Here is a 16,313-nt window from a genome sequence, read left to right as displayed (position 1 = left end):
AAGTTGAATTTGAGGGAGTCAAGATGGTCAGGAGGGGGGTCTATGGGAATTGCCCCTTGAGTATACTATATTATACTACCATATAGACACTACTACTACTCCACCAGAAATATATATCCCTTGCACAACTTGAAATAAATTTCAGCATGACTTTTTCACAAAATAGCCATAGTGGAGATTCATTCAACTTAATGTGCAGACAGTAAAAATACAAGCCGTGGAGATTACAGATTGGAGACAATTTGGCGTTGAGCACTCTCAACTTCGCCCACATTCAGTCACCTTTCCCAACACGGTGTACTCTTTCCTGAAGAGGTCTTTGTTCATAAGCCAAGTTATTCGCTTAAAACTTTATCCAATCCTCGATGGTCTAACGGTCATGATTTCCGCTTGTCAATCCCTTTCGGGAACAAGCGCGGGAGACCTGGGTTCGACTCCCAGTCGGGGAGATTTCTTTTTCCCTGCCACGTTGAACCACTATGGCCGCTGGCAGTGGCATGGATATTTTTTTGTGATGGATCACAAAAGTCATCTCTTGTACACTGGGTTACGTAGGTGTAGCTACACTGATGATCCGCCGGTTCATCATGCTATCTCCTTCAGATTATGGGTGACTGGCCTCATCCCCCTGACCTCCAATAGACCGGACTGGTTGGGTTATTGGAATATGTCATGCACGAAAAGTTGGCGTTTGACTATTCATGACCTTTCCCCACATCGTTGACCTTCACTTAAAGTCTCCCCGGGTGCATATACCCATCATCTAAAGTGTCACCCATCGACGTAAGAGAGGTCTGTGGCTTGATTCGGATTGAGTTTCTGTCAGCAGACACAGCTTGGGTGATCAGGAGAAACAAACTCTGCAGGCAATTAGGACAAAATGTGGCGCTTCGAACGCTAGTTTCCAAGATACTCAAGAGATTGCATCTCAGAGAGGGTCTACCCCAACCACCTCCAAGCCTTAGCGGGGCGTAGCAATAAAATATGGGAAGCTGCAGCATTATTTCAACCCCGGCAGAGGTTCGGAGCCGGCGGCTGTATATCCCCGTGAGGCTACATTGTGTGTGGTCAGATTTGCAGTCGAACAGCCCAGGCTTGTTCGGGTACAAAGCTTGATCTCGGTGGGGACCAAAGAGATCCTCGTGTTCGTGACCGGGTCACTGAGAGTTAAGCTTAAACAAGCATTCTGTTTGGAACAATTAAGCTTCGCTCGGCAGCGATGCGGAGAAGCTGGCTGGACCCCTCCTATAACTCGTAATCAGCATCGTATCCCAGCCCAATCCACACTTGGATCAGCCATGGTCATCTGCTGGGGTTATGGTATATCTGAAATCCCCCCTCCAGTCTGTCCACTCTGAACCCCACGAAACCTCTGCAAAGGTATGACCATCACCACAAGTAATCGTAGCCACCAAAATTAAGACATCAAAATGCCTTTCGGTACCTTCGAGCTCACTGGGGACCCCATTCCTCAATACGCACCACCCTATCCTACCGGCGACTGCGACTTCACCGGCTCCACCATCCTAGTCATAACCTACCGAACTACCGCAAAAAGCGTCGCCCCCTTCGTACCCAGCATGCTTGAACTCGATGACGAACCTCTCATCACCGTCCGTCTTCTCCGACACAGCATGACCTCCTTCGGCCCATACAACGAGTACACCCACGGCGTGGACGTGCGCTATCGCGGGGAAAAATACGAGTACTTCCTCTCCCTCATTCTCGACAACGAGTCTCCCGTCCTAGCGGGCCGAGAGCAATATGGCTTCCCCAAGAAGTTCGGCACAGTGGAGTTCAACCCGTGTGAGCCGTGTGGGACCCGAGTAATGCGCGGATACGTTGAGCATCCTCCACACCAGAAGATCCTGCAGATGAACTACAGTCCCGTTCGGAAGCAGGCGGTCCCAGATGTGGGAATGACCGTCGAATCACGTTGTATGAATCTACGTGTGCTGCCCTCGCCGATTGCGGGACAGCCCCCGTCCGTGAGGGAGTTGATGCCTCTGGCGCTTAAAATTACGGCGAAGGAGATCTGGGATGGTGAGGGTGCTGTGTCGTTCCCGGAACCGTCTGCGGTGGACCCGATGCATCGGATTGAGATTGTGCGGTATGAAAGTGCACATTTCTTGCGGGAGGCACATCTGTGGCTCGGTCCGACTGGAGATGTTTATCCTGTTTAGGTGTTACATGCTGCTTTATGTGGGTAAGGGTAATCTGATCGACGTTGGGCGTGTCCAGGACCCTTGATTCAGGTAGGGACTAGTAATTGATTACTAGGAGGTATCGACTGGGCCGTGATTGATGTGTAATACTACCGTTTATGCTTTTCATATCGTGTATGGGAAAAAGTCTCTTTCAGAATACTACGAGGTGCATGAATCAGTGCGTGGACTTTTGCGGATTTACGGAAGGCCTATTGTGTGGCGGCTCTCTAGATGTGGACTACGAAACCTGTAAATTAACGCAAAAGTAATTCTTTTTATTAATACTAATCATTGGGAGATTGCTTCGGGCGTAATTATTATATCGCGCCCTTCAAGGAATAGGTGCGTAGTAGCTGAACTTGCCCGTAGGGTCATACTTGGCCTTCAGGGACCGCAGACGCTGCTGACGCCATCCCTCGCTACCATACAACTGCTGGGGAGTCTCATCACCATGGGCATAGTTGACATACGCGCGGATATCCTCGTGGTCAGTACCAGCAAAGAGAATGTTGCGCAGCTCCTGGCCCAAGTTAGCTCCGCGGCGATCAAGTTCGGCGCCATCAGGGTAGTAGTTGATCATGGGAGCAGCCAGAACGTTTTCATTACGGAAGGCAAAAGCGCTCGACCGGCTATCAACATCGTGCACGCCGCCAACTGAGTATCCCTCGAACATGAAGATGGAGTTGTTGAACGCCGAAGAGCCACGGGTAGCATTCGCGTAGACGTCCCATGCCTTCTGCTGGGCAGTGACGTTGTACGTTTCGAGGTAGATCGGGTAACGGGGGTTGGCCATACCCATCTTCTGGCAGGGAGCGGAGTCGACAGCAACCTCAGTCCATGCGGCGAGATCCTTGTATGTGCCGTTGTTGGGAGACACAGAAATGGGACCGATCTTGCGGAAAGGCGCGGTGTAGACGGAATCGACGGTCTTCACTCCCTCCTGGATGATGTAGAAGATGATGACCGGGTTGTTGGGGTCGGCATCCACATTGTTCATCCAGTACGACCAGTTGATCACGCCAGCAGCCTGGGTGCCGTTCTTGACCAGGTAGTCATTGGCAGCCTGGTAGACCTCGGCAACCTTGTCGCCACTGAAGGTCAGCGTCTCGATGGCCCAATCGCTGTACTCGATGTCATAGATCTTCATGGTGAGGGAAGTGACAATGCCAAAGTTGTGGCCGGCACCCTTGACGGCCCACCAGAGCTCCGAGTTGGCGTCGATGTGGGTCAGAGTGCCGTTCGCCAGCACGATGTTCATCGACACAAACTGATCAAGAACAAGGCCGTGGTGGCCCTGGAGCCAACCATGGCCACCACCAAGCGCAGGACCGACAAGACTGACACATTCACAGGTTCCAGTCACGGTCTGCTTTCCTGCGGCCCAAAGCTGGTCGGTGACCGCCTTGGACATGGTTCCACCTCCGATCGTGGCAGTCTTGCCGTCAGCTGCGACCTCGACACTACTCAACTGGCCCATGTAGATAGCAATACCATGGGTCATTTCTCCCAGAGAGATGAGGGCACCGTGCACACCATTGTAGGTTAGGAAGGGGACATCCTTCTGATTGGCGAATTTCACCTGCAGGATCAATTAGCGACCAATTGAGTCACATTACATCTATGGTCCAAGGGGGGAGGGGGGATGGAAGGGGAAGAAACAGTTCAATCAAATGTGAGTTTGACATACAATTTCGGCGACATCGTTTTCGGTGCCAGGGACCACGACAACATTAACCTCAGGCTCATCCAGGACGGACCACCGCGTGGTGGCATTTGTGAATCCACTGGAGCCCGGATAATAGACCTGGGAGGTATTGGAAAGTCTGCCCGAGAGGGTCTTAAGGTCACTTTCCCAGCTGGAGGAGCGAGGGATTTGCTGCGAGACCGTGGCGAATGCCCAGGCCGCGATGGCCGTGAGCACCTCCATCTTGAGTCGAAACATGGCGGCGCAGAGAATTCCCGATCGGCAATGAAGTGCGGTGGGAATAAAAGAAGAACAATGCAAAAAGCAAAAATAAGAAAAAAGGGATCTGGCAAGATGACTGGCCACGCGACCGCCCTTCTGCTGCACGTCGGAGGGCCCGGGGAATCCTTGTCAGATGGACTGACCCTGACCCGGCAATTGGGGCACCTCATTTATTTCTAGCATTCCTTCGCCATGCGAGATTACGGAGCGCACTAATCTTACTTTGCAGTTACTCTGCAAAGTGAGACAAGCGTCATATGATACCCAGTGTGCAGCTCCACCCGATCGCTCTGTTGCGGTTTTCCGATCAGAAGTTATGCAGCACCAACGAGCGCCGCGTGCGGTCCCTGTGCAGTCTCGCGGGCCATCGGCGCTCGCTTGGGGAACTGGTCGGTCCATCCCGTCCAATCTGCTCCGTGTTCAATTGAGTACGTGAGGGTAATATGTGGGTCGAGGCAGCATCGGGGATCGCGGGATGACTGGATGCTCGGAGGACTAGCTCTCTCTAGGGCTTACAGGTGGGCCCGAATAGACTCTGGGGTGGAGCAGGGTCAATCTATTCACGTTGCAACTTATTAAAAGAATCGGCCGGTTGCCGTTCAGAAACCAGAACCCCTGCAGTCTGTTTATGTCAATTGGATGCCGAGGATGTTCGGAGCACGAAGGAAGCCTGGCAAACCTTGCTTTCGCTGCCAAGGCTCCCCTTTGTGGGAGTAGAAATTTTCAATGGCTGCAGAACTCATGTTTCTGCCTGGGCTATAGGAGGCTTCGCTTCTTCCCGATCGGCGTGATAAGAGGGGAGAATTGTCCTGGATATTGCAACTACGCCTGCCTGCATTGCAGGGCGGACTCCGCCTGTTCAAGACATGTGGACGGCCATTGAACAGAGGGATGAGGCATCAAAAGCAGCCTATAACAGCAATGTCCAACTATGGACCCTCTATGCGATCGGCTGTGCGGTGACGCTACTTAGAACTTATTCACAATGCAAGGATCTGGGTTGGAGAAGGTTGCGCCTTGACGATTATCTGATATGGGTCGCAATAGTAGGTACATTCCCAACCTGACCGTTTCTTATGTGGACATATGCTAATACGCTCGCTCTCTGTAGTTATTTTACACCGCACAAGTGGCACTGGCGTATAGTGTCGGCAATGTAGCCCATGGACTCGCAAACAACAGCATGACAGAGGCCCAGAGAGCTGCGTTGGATCCAGGTAGCGCAGAATATCGAGAAAGGTCAGTCATTCAACCCCGATCCGGTGACTGGACATTGACGGACGCGGCCAATAGAATAATTGGCTCCAAGATACAAATTGCCGGCTGGGCCACATATACAGCGTTGATCAACTCGCTCAAGTTGTCAATGCTGGTCTTCTACACTCGACTGATGGTATGTTTGTTGAGGATGGCCATTCTGCTTTAGCAGAGAGGGCTGACCGTACTATAGGATGGTCTCGGCCGTCGTTATCGCGTGCCCATCTGGATTGGGTTCGCCCTCGTCATCGGAAGTTTTGTCGCCTGTATGATCACGATCCTTGCGGCATGCCGGCCCTTCAACAAGAATTGGCAAATCTACCCTGACCCCGGTAGTAAGTTTGCGCTTTACGACCCTAAACCATAATAGTCGCTCATGGTTTTCTACTAGATTCCTGTCAACCTGCCATTTCGAAGCCGGTGATCGCCGCAACCTTTGCCGCAAATCTCGCCACAGACCCATATTTGGTTTTGATACCGATCCCGATGCTTTGGAAATCCAGCCTCAAGCTTGTGAAAAAGATTGCGGTGACGATAGTACTTGGTGCGGGGATCTTTATTCTGGTGTGCGCGACAATCAAGAGTGTTTTTCTGTTGGTGGTAAGGCATTGCCAGCGCCCCTTTGCTTGGCATACATGCAGAGCCATGGCTTATTTCCCTCATAGGAACCCAACAATGGAGCGCCGATAGCAGACGAATGGGGCACACGAGAGACATTCGTCGCCGTGATCACCACAAATCTCCCTATGGTGTTCCACCTGCTACGGACCTGGCTGGCCCGGGGATTTGGCAGCGCCTTCCAATCGTCGCAGCGAACCTACCAGCTTCCATCAGGGGGACTCCAGAACACCGGTGGCGGGACTACTCGGAAACGAGGCCGTGGAGGCACCAGCAGCCGGGATCCGATCACCGTCGGCTTGACGTTTACCGAAAGTGAAGAACGAATGATGCAGGACATTAAGCTGCAGACAATAGAGCCACATGAAGCCCCCACAGCTGGAGCCATCATGGTCTCGAATCAGATCGAAGTCACCCATCAGACGCGAAACAGTCATGCCGAGGAGCCGTCTGCACCGAGAGAAAATGCAAATTGGTAGCATTCGGTCCGCAGCCGAGGATTTCATACCTAGTTTGTTCTTATAATAATTAGATTTGGAAATGCGTAATTTTCAGTACAAGCGGGGTGCTCTTGATTAAGCAGGACAGGCTGACTAGTAAGGACTTTTGGCCCTAGTGACGCCGGCGTCGGCGACTTGCAGGCCACTAGCGGGCGAACTCCGGTTTAGCCTCGGAAATGATATCCCGCGGGTTCCCCTAGCTTCTTTCCCTTGCATTCGCATTATTTAGAACGGTGTATCGCCAGAACGTGGCAGGAACAACACTTTTATATAACAGTAACATGCTTTGTAGGATGGATTTATGGTCGTAAGGCCGAATAATTATTGAGACTGTCTTGCATGTCTGTTGTTCAAAGTGTGCTAAACCTTTTCAAGCAACAGCATAAAACTTCCTAAAAGCGACTAGTAGAGCAAAGGACAGTCAAGCTTCTCGAGTCAATCAGAGTTGTAACAACGCAGGTCTCCCTAATCTATGGATGGCTGGATGGTTATTTATACTTGAAACTATTGACAGGAATATAATGCCTAAACTTTTATTGAGGTGGCCCACTCGACTGGGAAGTACGTTACCACTCTCGGCATGCCAATGTACAGACTGCAAGCGTAGCCGGGAAGTAAGTATATACATTAAACCATTGAGTAAGGCAACCCATCTAAAACAAACAGTAAATCTAAGAACAGGCTATTCTGAAGCAGGCTTATACCAAAACTTCTGATGAATCAGTTATGGCGTTTTATTCACACATCAGACTCAGAACGCAAGAAAAGGCGGAGGTTGTCTATAGATTTGAGCACTTAGTGAAACTTCATGCAGTCCAATGACTGGCCACTGGGAACAATGGGCACCATTTCTGTCTCCTCAATCAACATCTCGAGCAGAGCAGCTCCATCACAGCGTAGAAGCCATTCGATGCAGCCGGGCAGATCCTCTTTGAAGAAGCAGCGTCTTCCCTGACAGTTCATGCTCCGCGCGAGACGAACGAAATCAGGGTTGTCCTGCTGGGCGTAACAGATCCTCCCTCCGTAACCCTCGTGCTGGAGCTGGGAAATCATGCCTTGTTCCTGGTTGTTGAATATGATTACCTTGACAGCGACACCATGCTGTGATGCAGTCAACAGCTCTGCCATCGACATACAGAAGGAAGCGTCTCCATCTATACAGACTACTTGATTGCTAGGCCGAGCAGTCTTGGACCCGATAGCAGCTGGAAGTCCGTATCCCATTGTTCCGAGGCCACCAGACGTGACAAGGAAGCGTTCGTGCTTCCAGTCAAAATGCTTGGCCGTCCACATTTGGTGTTGACCGACACCAGTAGCGATCGTTACTGGATCTCGCATAGAAGCCGTCTGGTGATTCAGCTCAGCGATGACTTCCTGAGGAAGGGGTCGAGAGTGCTTCGTCTCAGACAATATGGGCGAAAGAGGATACTTTTCCTTCAGGTGCCGTATCAAGCCCAACCAATCTGGGCGCTCTGTCCTTTTCAATCGACGGAGGAGAGCGCTCACAGTGATCGAGAGGTCTCCGAGGATGACATGAGTGGGGGTAACAAATTTCCCCAAAAAGTCAGGACTAATATCGAAATGGATGATCCCTCCTTTGCCGTCTTCGGCTTTCTCGCGAGCGTAGGGTGCAAAGCCAGATGCTTTGCCCACCGCACGCTCGTCCAACCTGGCACCCATTACGAGGATGAGGTCGGCGCTCTGGACCGCATAATTGGCACACGGTGTCCCATAGGTCCCGAACATTCCTAGAGAGAGTGGGTGGCCATGGTCAAAGCACCCTAGCCCAAGGAGCGTGGTGGCTGCAGGAATGCGATAGTTTTCCATCATCTGCCGCAACAGCGCCGCGCCTTCTTGAGTGGCAATGGCACCATTCCCGGCGCATATGATCGGACGTTGAGAATCGTTAATCAGTTTCGCAACGTGATCTAGATCTTGTATGATGTTTGCGCTATCCTTCCTGGGAGGATCGGGGCTTGGTGCAAGGCAGTCATCTTTCAGATTCTGGTAGGCTTGTAAAGCCTCCAGGTCGAAAGTCGCTTGAGCAACGTCTTTCGGAACCGAAATAAGTACCGGGCCAGGACGACCCTCTACGGCATGTTGAAAGGCCGAGCGCACAGCCATCGGCAATTCCCACACCCTCTGTACAGTTGTTGACCACTTCGTACACGTGCGTGCTAGTTCATCAATGTTGATCTCCTGGAAAGCACCCTTGCCCTGAGATGCTGTGGGCACTTGGCCACAGATCACCACAATGGCAGTTCCATCGAGCAGGGCATCTAGCATAGGTGTAACCGTATTCGAACTCCCGGGCCCTGAAGTGACCATAACCACGCCGGGCTTTTTGCTGGTGCGGTAGTAGCCTTCCGCCATGTGTCCCGCTCCCTGCTCATGATGTGCAAGAATGAATTCGAATCTATGGGCTCGGTAGAGACTGTCCATTAACGGGAGAGATGCACCGCCGGGGTAGCCAACTGTAACTTTTAGTGACAGAACTTCCCAATAGTCAGTTGAGGGGGGGAAATACAGATATGCTTCACACCCTGTCTTCCAAGAAGCTCGCATAAGACATCTCCCCCCGAAAGTCCAGCAAAATCGTGTTCATCCATTGCGGCAAGAGATCAAGAAGGTGTCAACTAAAGTCGTAGGAGATTGCTTTTCTGTTCCACTCGCTTTCTGTCTAGCCATTCCCCCTTTTATCAGTCTACGGGGCCTCCAACACGCGTCATCGATGGTAATCTTGCTGAATCTGGCGAAAGAACGAATTGCCCTCTGCTTGGACACGCATGACTTCAATATGATTCTACCCCTGCAACCGACAAATACCGTTTACGTATCAGTGCATTAAAATGCGTCAGAAGGCCCGATAGCAGCTTCGTCCAGAGATATAACATTGTTGGATGGGAAGGTCGGAAACCATTAACAGTAGCCTATAGGGGAGGAACTTGTGTTGCACAGCAATCTGGTTGTGAAACCTCAGGCTTTCCTGCCTTCTCACATGAGTACTACATGATAGTCATGTAACATCATCCAACTCTAGAATCAGTCTACGCCGATAATCTAGCAAAAATTAGAATCTACTTATAAGGTATCAAAAAGAAGCCGAAGAACTGATAAACAAAAGGCTACTACCGCCTAATTCCGCCTTACGTGGAACATCGAGCTTAGTGGTAGTATCATCAATTTGTTCCCATCTTAAGGTTTCTTCATAATGGCTTCAAAATACATGACGGAAGCCTGAATGCACGGGCCACTTTCGGGAAAGTTGCCGGGCAAGGAACCAGCATCCACATTTTATCGTAATCTCCTCAATGTCGTCAAGATAGTAATATATCCTTCCTGGAATCAGGGATTCGAAACTGAAAGCAAGGGGTTGAGGCACGGCTCTTGATGAAGCTTTTCTGCTAGTAGACGTCACTCGGTTACCGAATGGAGACATGTGCGCCGGGGGGCATACTGGAGTTTCTTGATAACCGGATTGCAAGAATGCGGTAGACTTCTGGTGCGATCGTCAAAAGAATCTTGTGATACATTTGTCTATGGGTAGTACAAGATATTTCGGCTGCGTGTTATCTGCGTGTTGCGTCAGTTGATCTTGAGGGCGCTATCTTCTTCCGCTCCCTGATTGGTGCAGTGTTGGTACCTAAAAAGCCCAAAGGGCAAGCTGAAGTTTGTCGTATCTGTTCTGAGCAGGGACGAACCCATACAATAGCAATATCGTCCTCAGTTGATCCTCTATTCACCCCCTCCGTTATTGCTCCAAATACCAACATGGCAAACTGCATATACCAATACTCCGTGCTGGGAGCGCTCATGGACGGCATCTGTCAAGATGGAACCACGGCGCAAAACATTCTCAAACATGGTGACCATGGCATCGGCACCATCCGCGGTCTCAACGGCGAACTAGTGATCATCGACGGGGTGGCATATCACTTCCCAGCGGACGGACCCCTACGCCCTGTCGAAGACGCGGATATAATCCCATACGCAATGACTACCAAGTTCCAGCCCACGCTGACCAGCCATGTTCCCTGCACCTCCATGTCGTCTCTATTCGACACGCTGTCACCTGTATTTCCGGGTGAGCAGAACGTCTTCCTCTCGATTCGACTCGTTGCCTCCTTCTCGCGGGTCGTCTTTCGCGTGATTCCAGCCCAGTCAAACCCACGGGAAACCCTTTTATCCCTGGCGAAAAGGCAGGAGATCCGAGAATGCAGACATATACAGGGCACGCTGTTCGGGTTTTGGTCACCCAAGTATACCAGTGGGCTTAGCGTACCGGGATTCCACCTGCATTTGCTGTCCACGGATCGTACTTTGGGCGGCCATGTTATGGATTTTGATGCAGAGGATGGGCAGCTGGATGCAGCAGTGGTGAGAAATTATCAGGTGGAGCTTCCTGATTCGGAGGAATTTCGCGAGGCACCCTTGAACTGCGTGAAGGAGCAAGAGCTGCACACTGCTGAGGGAGTCTCCACGTCTCATTAAGCTTGTGTGACTGTGTTCGAGTGATTTATACATAGAAAACGAAGTATCTTGAGCGTATTGGGTGCACACCAAACCCATGCAGTTGTAGCTAGCCTAATTTTGCAAGTATGGGATTTGATAAGCCAGTCGATCCCGTCTTGAAAGAAGACAGAGTGGGTTTTAATATCAGGTGAACAACATTATAACGAGCGTTCAGTTCGGAAACCATAGCGAACTCAAGATACAAGACTTATCGCGAGCAAGCAAACGACCAGGTGTTTCATCGCATTCAGGGGGTTCGTTGCCGCACCCATATTGATTGATTGGCGATCGCAGATTAGCTTTCTCGTAATCCACGAATCTCCAGGCTAACAGAAGAATGTAAGAGTATTACATTTGAGATTACTACTTAAACTCATCCGGCAGAGGCCTTACCAAGTTATAAATGTATAATGACCATAGCATATTGTACTTCAATATACATGCAACCCCGGAGAATCGTCAGATACGACACGACACCAAAGCATCCGAGCAAGAGGATCATTATCACATATACGCTCCACAAAGCGAAGAATAATGCAAGCCAATCAAGACAAGGCCGGCAGGACCCAAGTAGTCACCGATTCACTGGGGATATTTCCACTCCACTCCTCTCCGCTCTCAGTCGACAGAGTCAAGTAAATATCGTTACTGAATATATTCTCAATAATGACTGTGCGCGTTCCATCAGGGTTCAGGGACGCCACCGACTGTACGCCATCGCCACCCGAGTAGGTATAGCTCCCCGTTCCGTTTAACACGCTCGCGCCAGGAGGCATGAACTTGCTAAACTGTGCCATCATGTAGTAGGCAGTATTAAGAGTATAGCTGTCATCATCGTTGATGGTGACCAAGCCCTGACAGGCGTCGCATCCACCACTGGTCAAATGCGGACCGTCGTCAGTGTTCGTGCCCAGAGTCCACGCCATGACCCCCGACGCATAGTTCTGCAGAGGGCCCATGGTAAAGTCAGCAGCCTGGTGCCATGATCCGGAAGCTGGTGTCCAGCATTCGGTCATGTATTGCTTGACTCCAGGATTGGCGCTGTAGAACTGGCTGAGGACGGTCCAGTCCACATCAGTAGCGTAGCAGTGCCAGGCTACAGTGTCGACGTATTGGCTTGCTTCATCAAGCACAGTCTGAGGGTACGATGCATGATCTGGATGTCAATTATTAGCAGTTGTCAAGGATTGTCGAGAATGGGGTACTTACCAGTATTGTGATCGAAGGCCCAGATTTCCGTGCTCAGTCCAGCGTCGGCAAGAGCCGGTCCAATGTATTTTTGGATCAGCTGCGCAGACTCATAGTCGTAAACATACATGGTGGGATATCCAGATTGACTATTCAACGGCTCGTTCTGAATCGTAATTGCATCGACCGTAGCTCCCAATGCTTCGTACGCTTGAATGTATTTCACGAAGTACTGCGCGAAAGCACTGGAGTAGCCGGTGCTTCCCGTACCACCACTGGTAAGGTAGCCATCGTTGAGGTTGTTATCAGTCGCGTTGCCATCAATAACGCCATTTAATTTCATCCATCCGGGCGCACTCCACGGGGACCCAAGCACCTTCAGGTCTGACTGCAACGATTTCATCGTGGCCAACATTTCAGCCATAGCAGTGCCACGGTCGCCGAGACCGAAGCCGGAAAGTGAGGGATCTGCTTCGTTTCCATTATCATCATAGGTGTAGACCGGATCACCAGACAGATCAGATGCGCCGATGGTATGGCGCATGAGAGAGAAATTAGCTCCATCGGAAGTCATCAACTCATTGAGGAGCTGTTGGAGGGTAGAGCTCGACAAGGTGTTAAAAGACGTGACGGTCGCATCGGTCACAGCAGCCCCGAAGCCAGTGATTGCCTGCTTGTGACCGGATGATGTATCGTCAATACTTAGCTTCCAGGTGGATGCTGAGCCCGGGCTGCCACTTCCCTGAACTGGGGCCGTGATTGACGAGAGCTTGTAGGTACCCGAAGAATCGGAGCAGTACGCGGATGCATCGGTGGCGCGTTTCTCGAGAGAAGCATGGCCTAGAGATGCTAGGCCAGCTATAGTATACCACAACATCAAACTCATCTTTGAAGGAGTAGAAAAGGGGATCTCGTATCAATTGGTGTGAAGATGAGGGCGAGGAACTCCTGCAATATATTCTGCTCCATGTTTAGGCCCCCAAGTGGCAGTTTCAGGGATGCCCTGGCCCCGTCTTCGGTTGGAGGCATAAGCCCCAAGCATCACCGAGGCTAAGGTCGCAAAAGTGTGCTAGCTTGGCTGACAGGGACGAACTCTAATGTAAGATGACCTGCCTAATTGAGAAAATGGTAGGTGAGATTTTGCCGTTAGCGAGAGGGACTGAACGCTTATTTGCCTAAATAATTATAGCTGGCCGCATGCACGCGAGTCCCGCGCACTCCGATGCAAGGGGGGCCGGAGACCATGAAGTTGAACATTGCTTTGCATCAAGCTATGTCAGGTGGCTGACGAGATCTTGCCGCGCCCACTCACACAGTGTTTCAGCTCAACTCGTGTGGAGATCGGAGGATCCTTGTGTTGCGCCCCATGAGTTTCTTTTGTCAACACATCTGTGTTGGCTATTACTGCGTCTGATCTTTAGTATCATGCGAGTACTGCATAATGGATGGATATACTGAGCAAACAAGACAATATACTGGCACGGCTGGGTCCATGGTACGTCCGTGTCGATCATTTGGCTTATACCTACTTTCACAATAAACAGAACCAACATCAATAAGTATGAAAAGGTCTCAGGAATCTGTAGGCATTCCGGAGAATTGCCTCATCTAGTTGCTCTAGCCATGGATAGGCTGTTTTGAGTGAAAATGGGCAACACGTGGTTGTGTGGGGTAGTGGTCATCCCTTCGGATTTTGAGGACTTGATGTTTCCAGAGTTCCGACAACCCCGGTTCGAACCCGGGCACGACCTGAGATTCTTTTCTTTTATTTTTCTCTATACCATGCCAGAGTCTATCTTTTTAGATCTTCCCAGTATTCGAAGTGTACGACCCCTGCTATCTGCCATCAAGCTTCTCTCACTGAACACTAGTAGGAGGTAACTTCCCGCGAGGCAATAGGAACCACCCACGGCAGTCCCCGTCAGCCCGACCGTCAGACTCCCGGTTTCTACCCCATGGATAGGCAGAAACATCTGGCCTCCCAATTCTGTGCAACATAAATTCCCTGTATCTGCCCCCTCTTTCGCCAGCCATACATCTCTGTTACCACTTCTTTATCATCACCACTGCCATCATCGCCATCATCGACCATGGATGAATCCAGGCCAGAACAAGATAACTCCGCCACATCAGATCACAGTACCCTGGCCGCCATGCAGGACTTGACAGCATCGATCCAGAGTCTAGTGAGCCTACTTCGCCAGGAAAGTGAGCGGCGAGAATAGCAAGTGAATCCAAAGAGCGCTAAAGACAACGATCCAATCCTGAATGCTCTCGGTGAGGAAATTGCAGCTGGGCGGGCAACGCACATCCCAGAAGGGAGCCCAGTGCAGCTCATGTCGCAAGAAGAGATTGATGAAAAGAATGAAGCGCATAGGGAGAAATACACAGGTATGATGATTTGACCCCCCTCATCCCCAAAATCAGATGAATCCGAGGCGATACTAACACATTGCAGCCTTCTGGAAGGATTTGCCGTCCTCACCAACTGACATGCAAACCACTGAAGATGCCTACCAATGGGCTTTTGACCTATATCCTCAAATCTATCACTCTTTGGGATGGCATAAGAATGAGGATCTTCTTTTCACTGCAAATATCCTATCAAAACATCGTGACGACCTTCTAGAAGCACTCTTCGCCGTTGAAGCATATCGGCGTCAGCAACTCGATGGTCCCCTGGAGCCATCACGCGCGGCCTTCGAATATTCACGGTTACCTCGCCTGCTTTTGATACTTGTTCGCCTAGAAGCCCGACGGAATGATGCTCGGGAATGCCGCAACGGAGCTTGTGTGGATTGTCGCTACTTCGATGCGGACCAAACCCTCCAGGTTCTGATGGAAGTGGGTCGAACACTGCGCCACGACAAACACTGGAGGGCGAATGGCACAACTCTGCAGGAACTGCTGCATCGCTGTTATGCGCGGCGTATTCTATCTCAACCTAATGCTGATAATCCTGATATTCTGCGATACCAGTTCCATCTCATTTATGACTGCCTGGATGCGTTGAACTTTACGTCGCGGTTCCGCGAGATTCGAGATGCGCTTTGTCTTACATTCTATACCAGATATCAGACGGAGCCCATTCATAAGATATTTGACATGGTCCAGCGTAACAGAAGCTCTCTCAAGGGCATCGAGGAATTCAAAGAGCTTCCGCTGGAAGAATCTCCTGGCTCGACTTTCTTTCCCGAGACGCTCACGGTTCAGCACCTGCAGAATTTTGGCGACTTGAGAATTGAATGGACAGACAATCTGGATGACCATCTCAAAATATTCACCGGTCGCAATGTGCTCAGGGTCTTTGCTCATCCCACATTCTTCTACAATTGTCAAGATCTCGTGGAAAGAGATTATATCGAACCCATGTATTTCGAATTGTCTCGGACATACGCCCTTCTTTTTAGGCCTTCATCCCGACCAGCACTGCGACTGCTGCGAGAAGCAACTGGGTCAGACGAGATCACCTGGCTGGGAAGGAAAATCGATCTTAGTCTCCATCGACCGGGTATGGAACAGGGCACTGGCAAATCTTTTGATATCGATCTGGCCAAGCCATCAACAACCCGTATCTTAGAAAACTTCCATCGCTGCTCTCTTCCGCCCACCATTCAAGCCGCTTTCAACGTCGACAGCCCCTTTGTCAATATCAAGGATACCAGCTCCTTCAACCAACACAAGTTCACATCCAGCTCCATGCGGCAGATTCATAGTCTTGTTCCATTCTATCCTGAAGACATCACGTTTATGATAACGTCTATCTTTCAGCACGAGTTTCATTCCAACGAGCCTTTCATAAGCTATGAGTACTTTGGTCCTCGATTGCGCCGGCTCAAAACATACCTGGACAATCAGCAGCCCACTACCCTGAAGCAGCTGTGGTTTGACAGGAGAGATGCCCGGGCGTGGTGGACATTTTGGGGTGGCGCTTTCTTTCTCGTTTTGTTTGCGGTGCTGGCTGCTGTCAATGTGAGATTCCTGGCTTTACTCTGAGTTGACCCCGCTTCCAAGGCCAGAGTCACCTAACTAGTAGAAGGAATCCTAAAATATCTTCTATCTGCA

General features: G+C 50.6%; 7 protein-coding genes and 2 non-coding genes across 9 annotated transcripts; 6 read left to right on the top strand and 3 right to left on the bottom strand.

Moving 5' to 3' along the window:
* Positions 1 to 359: 359 nt before the first annotated feature.
* BDQ94DRAFT_t234 lies at positions 360 to 449 on the top strand. Its single transcript has one exon. It is a non-coding gene; the product is annotated as a tRNA-Asp (tRNA).
* A 981-nt stretch (positions 450 to 1,430) lies between these two features.
* Positions 1,431 to 2,183, top strand: BDQ94DRAFT_174686 (acetoacetate decarboxylase family protein; the record flags this gene model as incomplete). The annotated part of the gene is made up of 1 exon (XM_026772394.1): positions 1,431 to 2,183. The coding sequence occupies one exon, from the start codon at positions 1,431 to 1,433 to the stop codon at positions 2,181 to 2,183; it is 753 nt and encodes a 250-aa protein (XP_026621638.1).
* Positions 2,184 to 2,499: 316 nt separating this feature from the next.
* On the bottom strand, positions 2,500 to 4,202 carry BDQ94DRAFT_151897 (putative FAD-dependent oxygenase). The gene is made up of 2 exons (XM_026767843.1): positions 3,895 to 4,202; positions 2,500 to 3,786 (listed from the first exon to the last, which is right to left on the bottom strand). The coding sequence occupies exons 1-2, from the start codon at positions 4,147 to 4,149 to the stop codon at positions 2,539 to 2,541; spliced, it is 1,503 nt and encodes a 500-aa protein (XP_026621637.1). The 5' UTR covers positions 4,150 to 4,202; the 3' UTR covers positions 2,500 to 2,538.
* An 837-nt stretch (positions 4,203 to 5,039) lies between these two features.
* On the top strand, positions 5,040 to 6,546 carry BDQ94DRAFT_183468 (uncharacterized protein; the record flags this gene model as incomplete). The annotated part of the gene is made up of 5 exons (XM_026774427.1): positions 5,040 to 5,219; positions 5,285 to 5,566; positions 5,624 to 5,765; positions 5,822 to 6,030; positions 6,096 to 6,546. The coding sequence occupies 5 exons, from the start codon at positions 5,040 to 5,042 to the stop codon at positions 6,525 to 6,527; spliced, it is 1,245 nt and encodes a 414-aa protein (XP_026621636.1). The 3' UTR covers positions 6,528 to 6,546.
* Positions 6,547 to 7,343: 797 nt separating this feature from the next.
* On the bottom strand, positions 7,344 to 9,157 carry BDQ94DRAFT_162770 (thiamine pyrophosphate-binding protein; the record flags this gene model as incomplete). Its single annotated transcript, XM_026769611.1, has 2 exons — positions 7,344 to 9,022; positions 9,076 to 9,157. 2 exons carry the CDS (start codon positions 9,155 to 9,157, stop codon positions 7,344 to 7,346), a joined length of 1,761 nt encoding a protein of 586 aa, XP_026621635.1.
* A 1,162-nt stretch (positions 9,158 to 10,319) lies between these two features.
* On the top strand, positions 10,320 to 11,039 carry BDQ94DRAFT_183467 (acetolactate decarboxylase; the record flags this gene model as incomplete). The annotated part of the gene is made up of 1 exon (XM_026774426.1): positions 10,320 to 11,039. One exon carries the CDS (start codon positions 10,320 to 10,322, stop codon positions 11,037 to 11,039), a length of 720 nt encoding a protein of 239 aa, XP_026621634.1.
* Positions 11,040 to 11,472: 433 nt separating this feature from the next.
* BDQ94DRAFT_183465 (glycoside hydrolase family 30 protein) lies at positions 11,473 to 13,162 on the bottom strand. Its single transcript, XM_026774425.1, has 2 exons — positions 12,270 to 13,162; positions 11,473 to 12,216 (listed from the first exon to the last, which is right to left on the bottom strand). The coding sequence occupies exons 1-2, from the start codon at positions 13,132 to 13,134 to the stop codon at positions 11,606 to 11,608; spliced, it is 1,476 nt and encodes a 491-aa protein (XP_026621633.1). The 5' UTR covers positions 13,135 to 13,162; the 3' UTR covers positions 11,473 to 11,605.
* Positions 13,163 to 13,908: 746 nt separating this feature from the next.
* BDQ94DRAFT_t235 lies at positions 13,909 to 13,999 on the top strand. The gene has a single exon. It is a non-coding gene; the product is annotated as a tRNA-Gln (tRNA).
* Positions 14,000 to 14,338: 339 nt separating this feature from the next.
* Positions 14,339 to 16,244, top strand: BDQ94DRAFT_174680 (uncharacterized protein; the record flags this gene model as incomplete). Its single annotated transcript, XM_026772393.1, has 3 exons — positions 14,339 to 14,434; positions 14,489 to 14,639; positions 14,707 to 16,244. The coding sequence occupies 3 exons, from the start codon at positions 14,339 to 14,341 to the stop codon at positions 16,242 to 16,244; spliced, it is 1,785 nt and encodes a 594-aa protein (XP_026621632.1).
* Between the last annotated feature and the right edge of the window lie 69 nt (positions 16,245 to 16,313).

Source organism: Aspergillus welwitschiae (genome assembly GCF_003344945.1).
Source record: "Aspergillus welwitschiae strain CBS 139.54b unplaced genomic scaffold BDQ94scaffold_44, whole genome shotgun sequence".
Taxonomy (NCBI): Eukaryota; Fungi; Ascomycota; class Eurotiomycetes; order Eurotiales; family Aspergillaceae; genus Aspergillus; species Aspergillus welwitschiae.
This window is presented reverse-complemented; position numbering and strand designations above follow the sequence as displayed.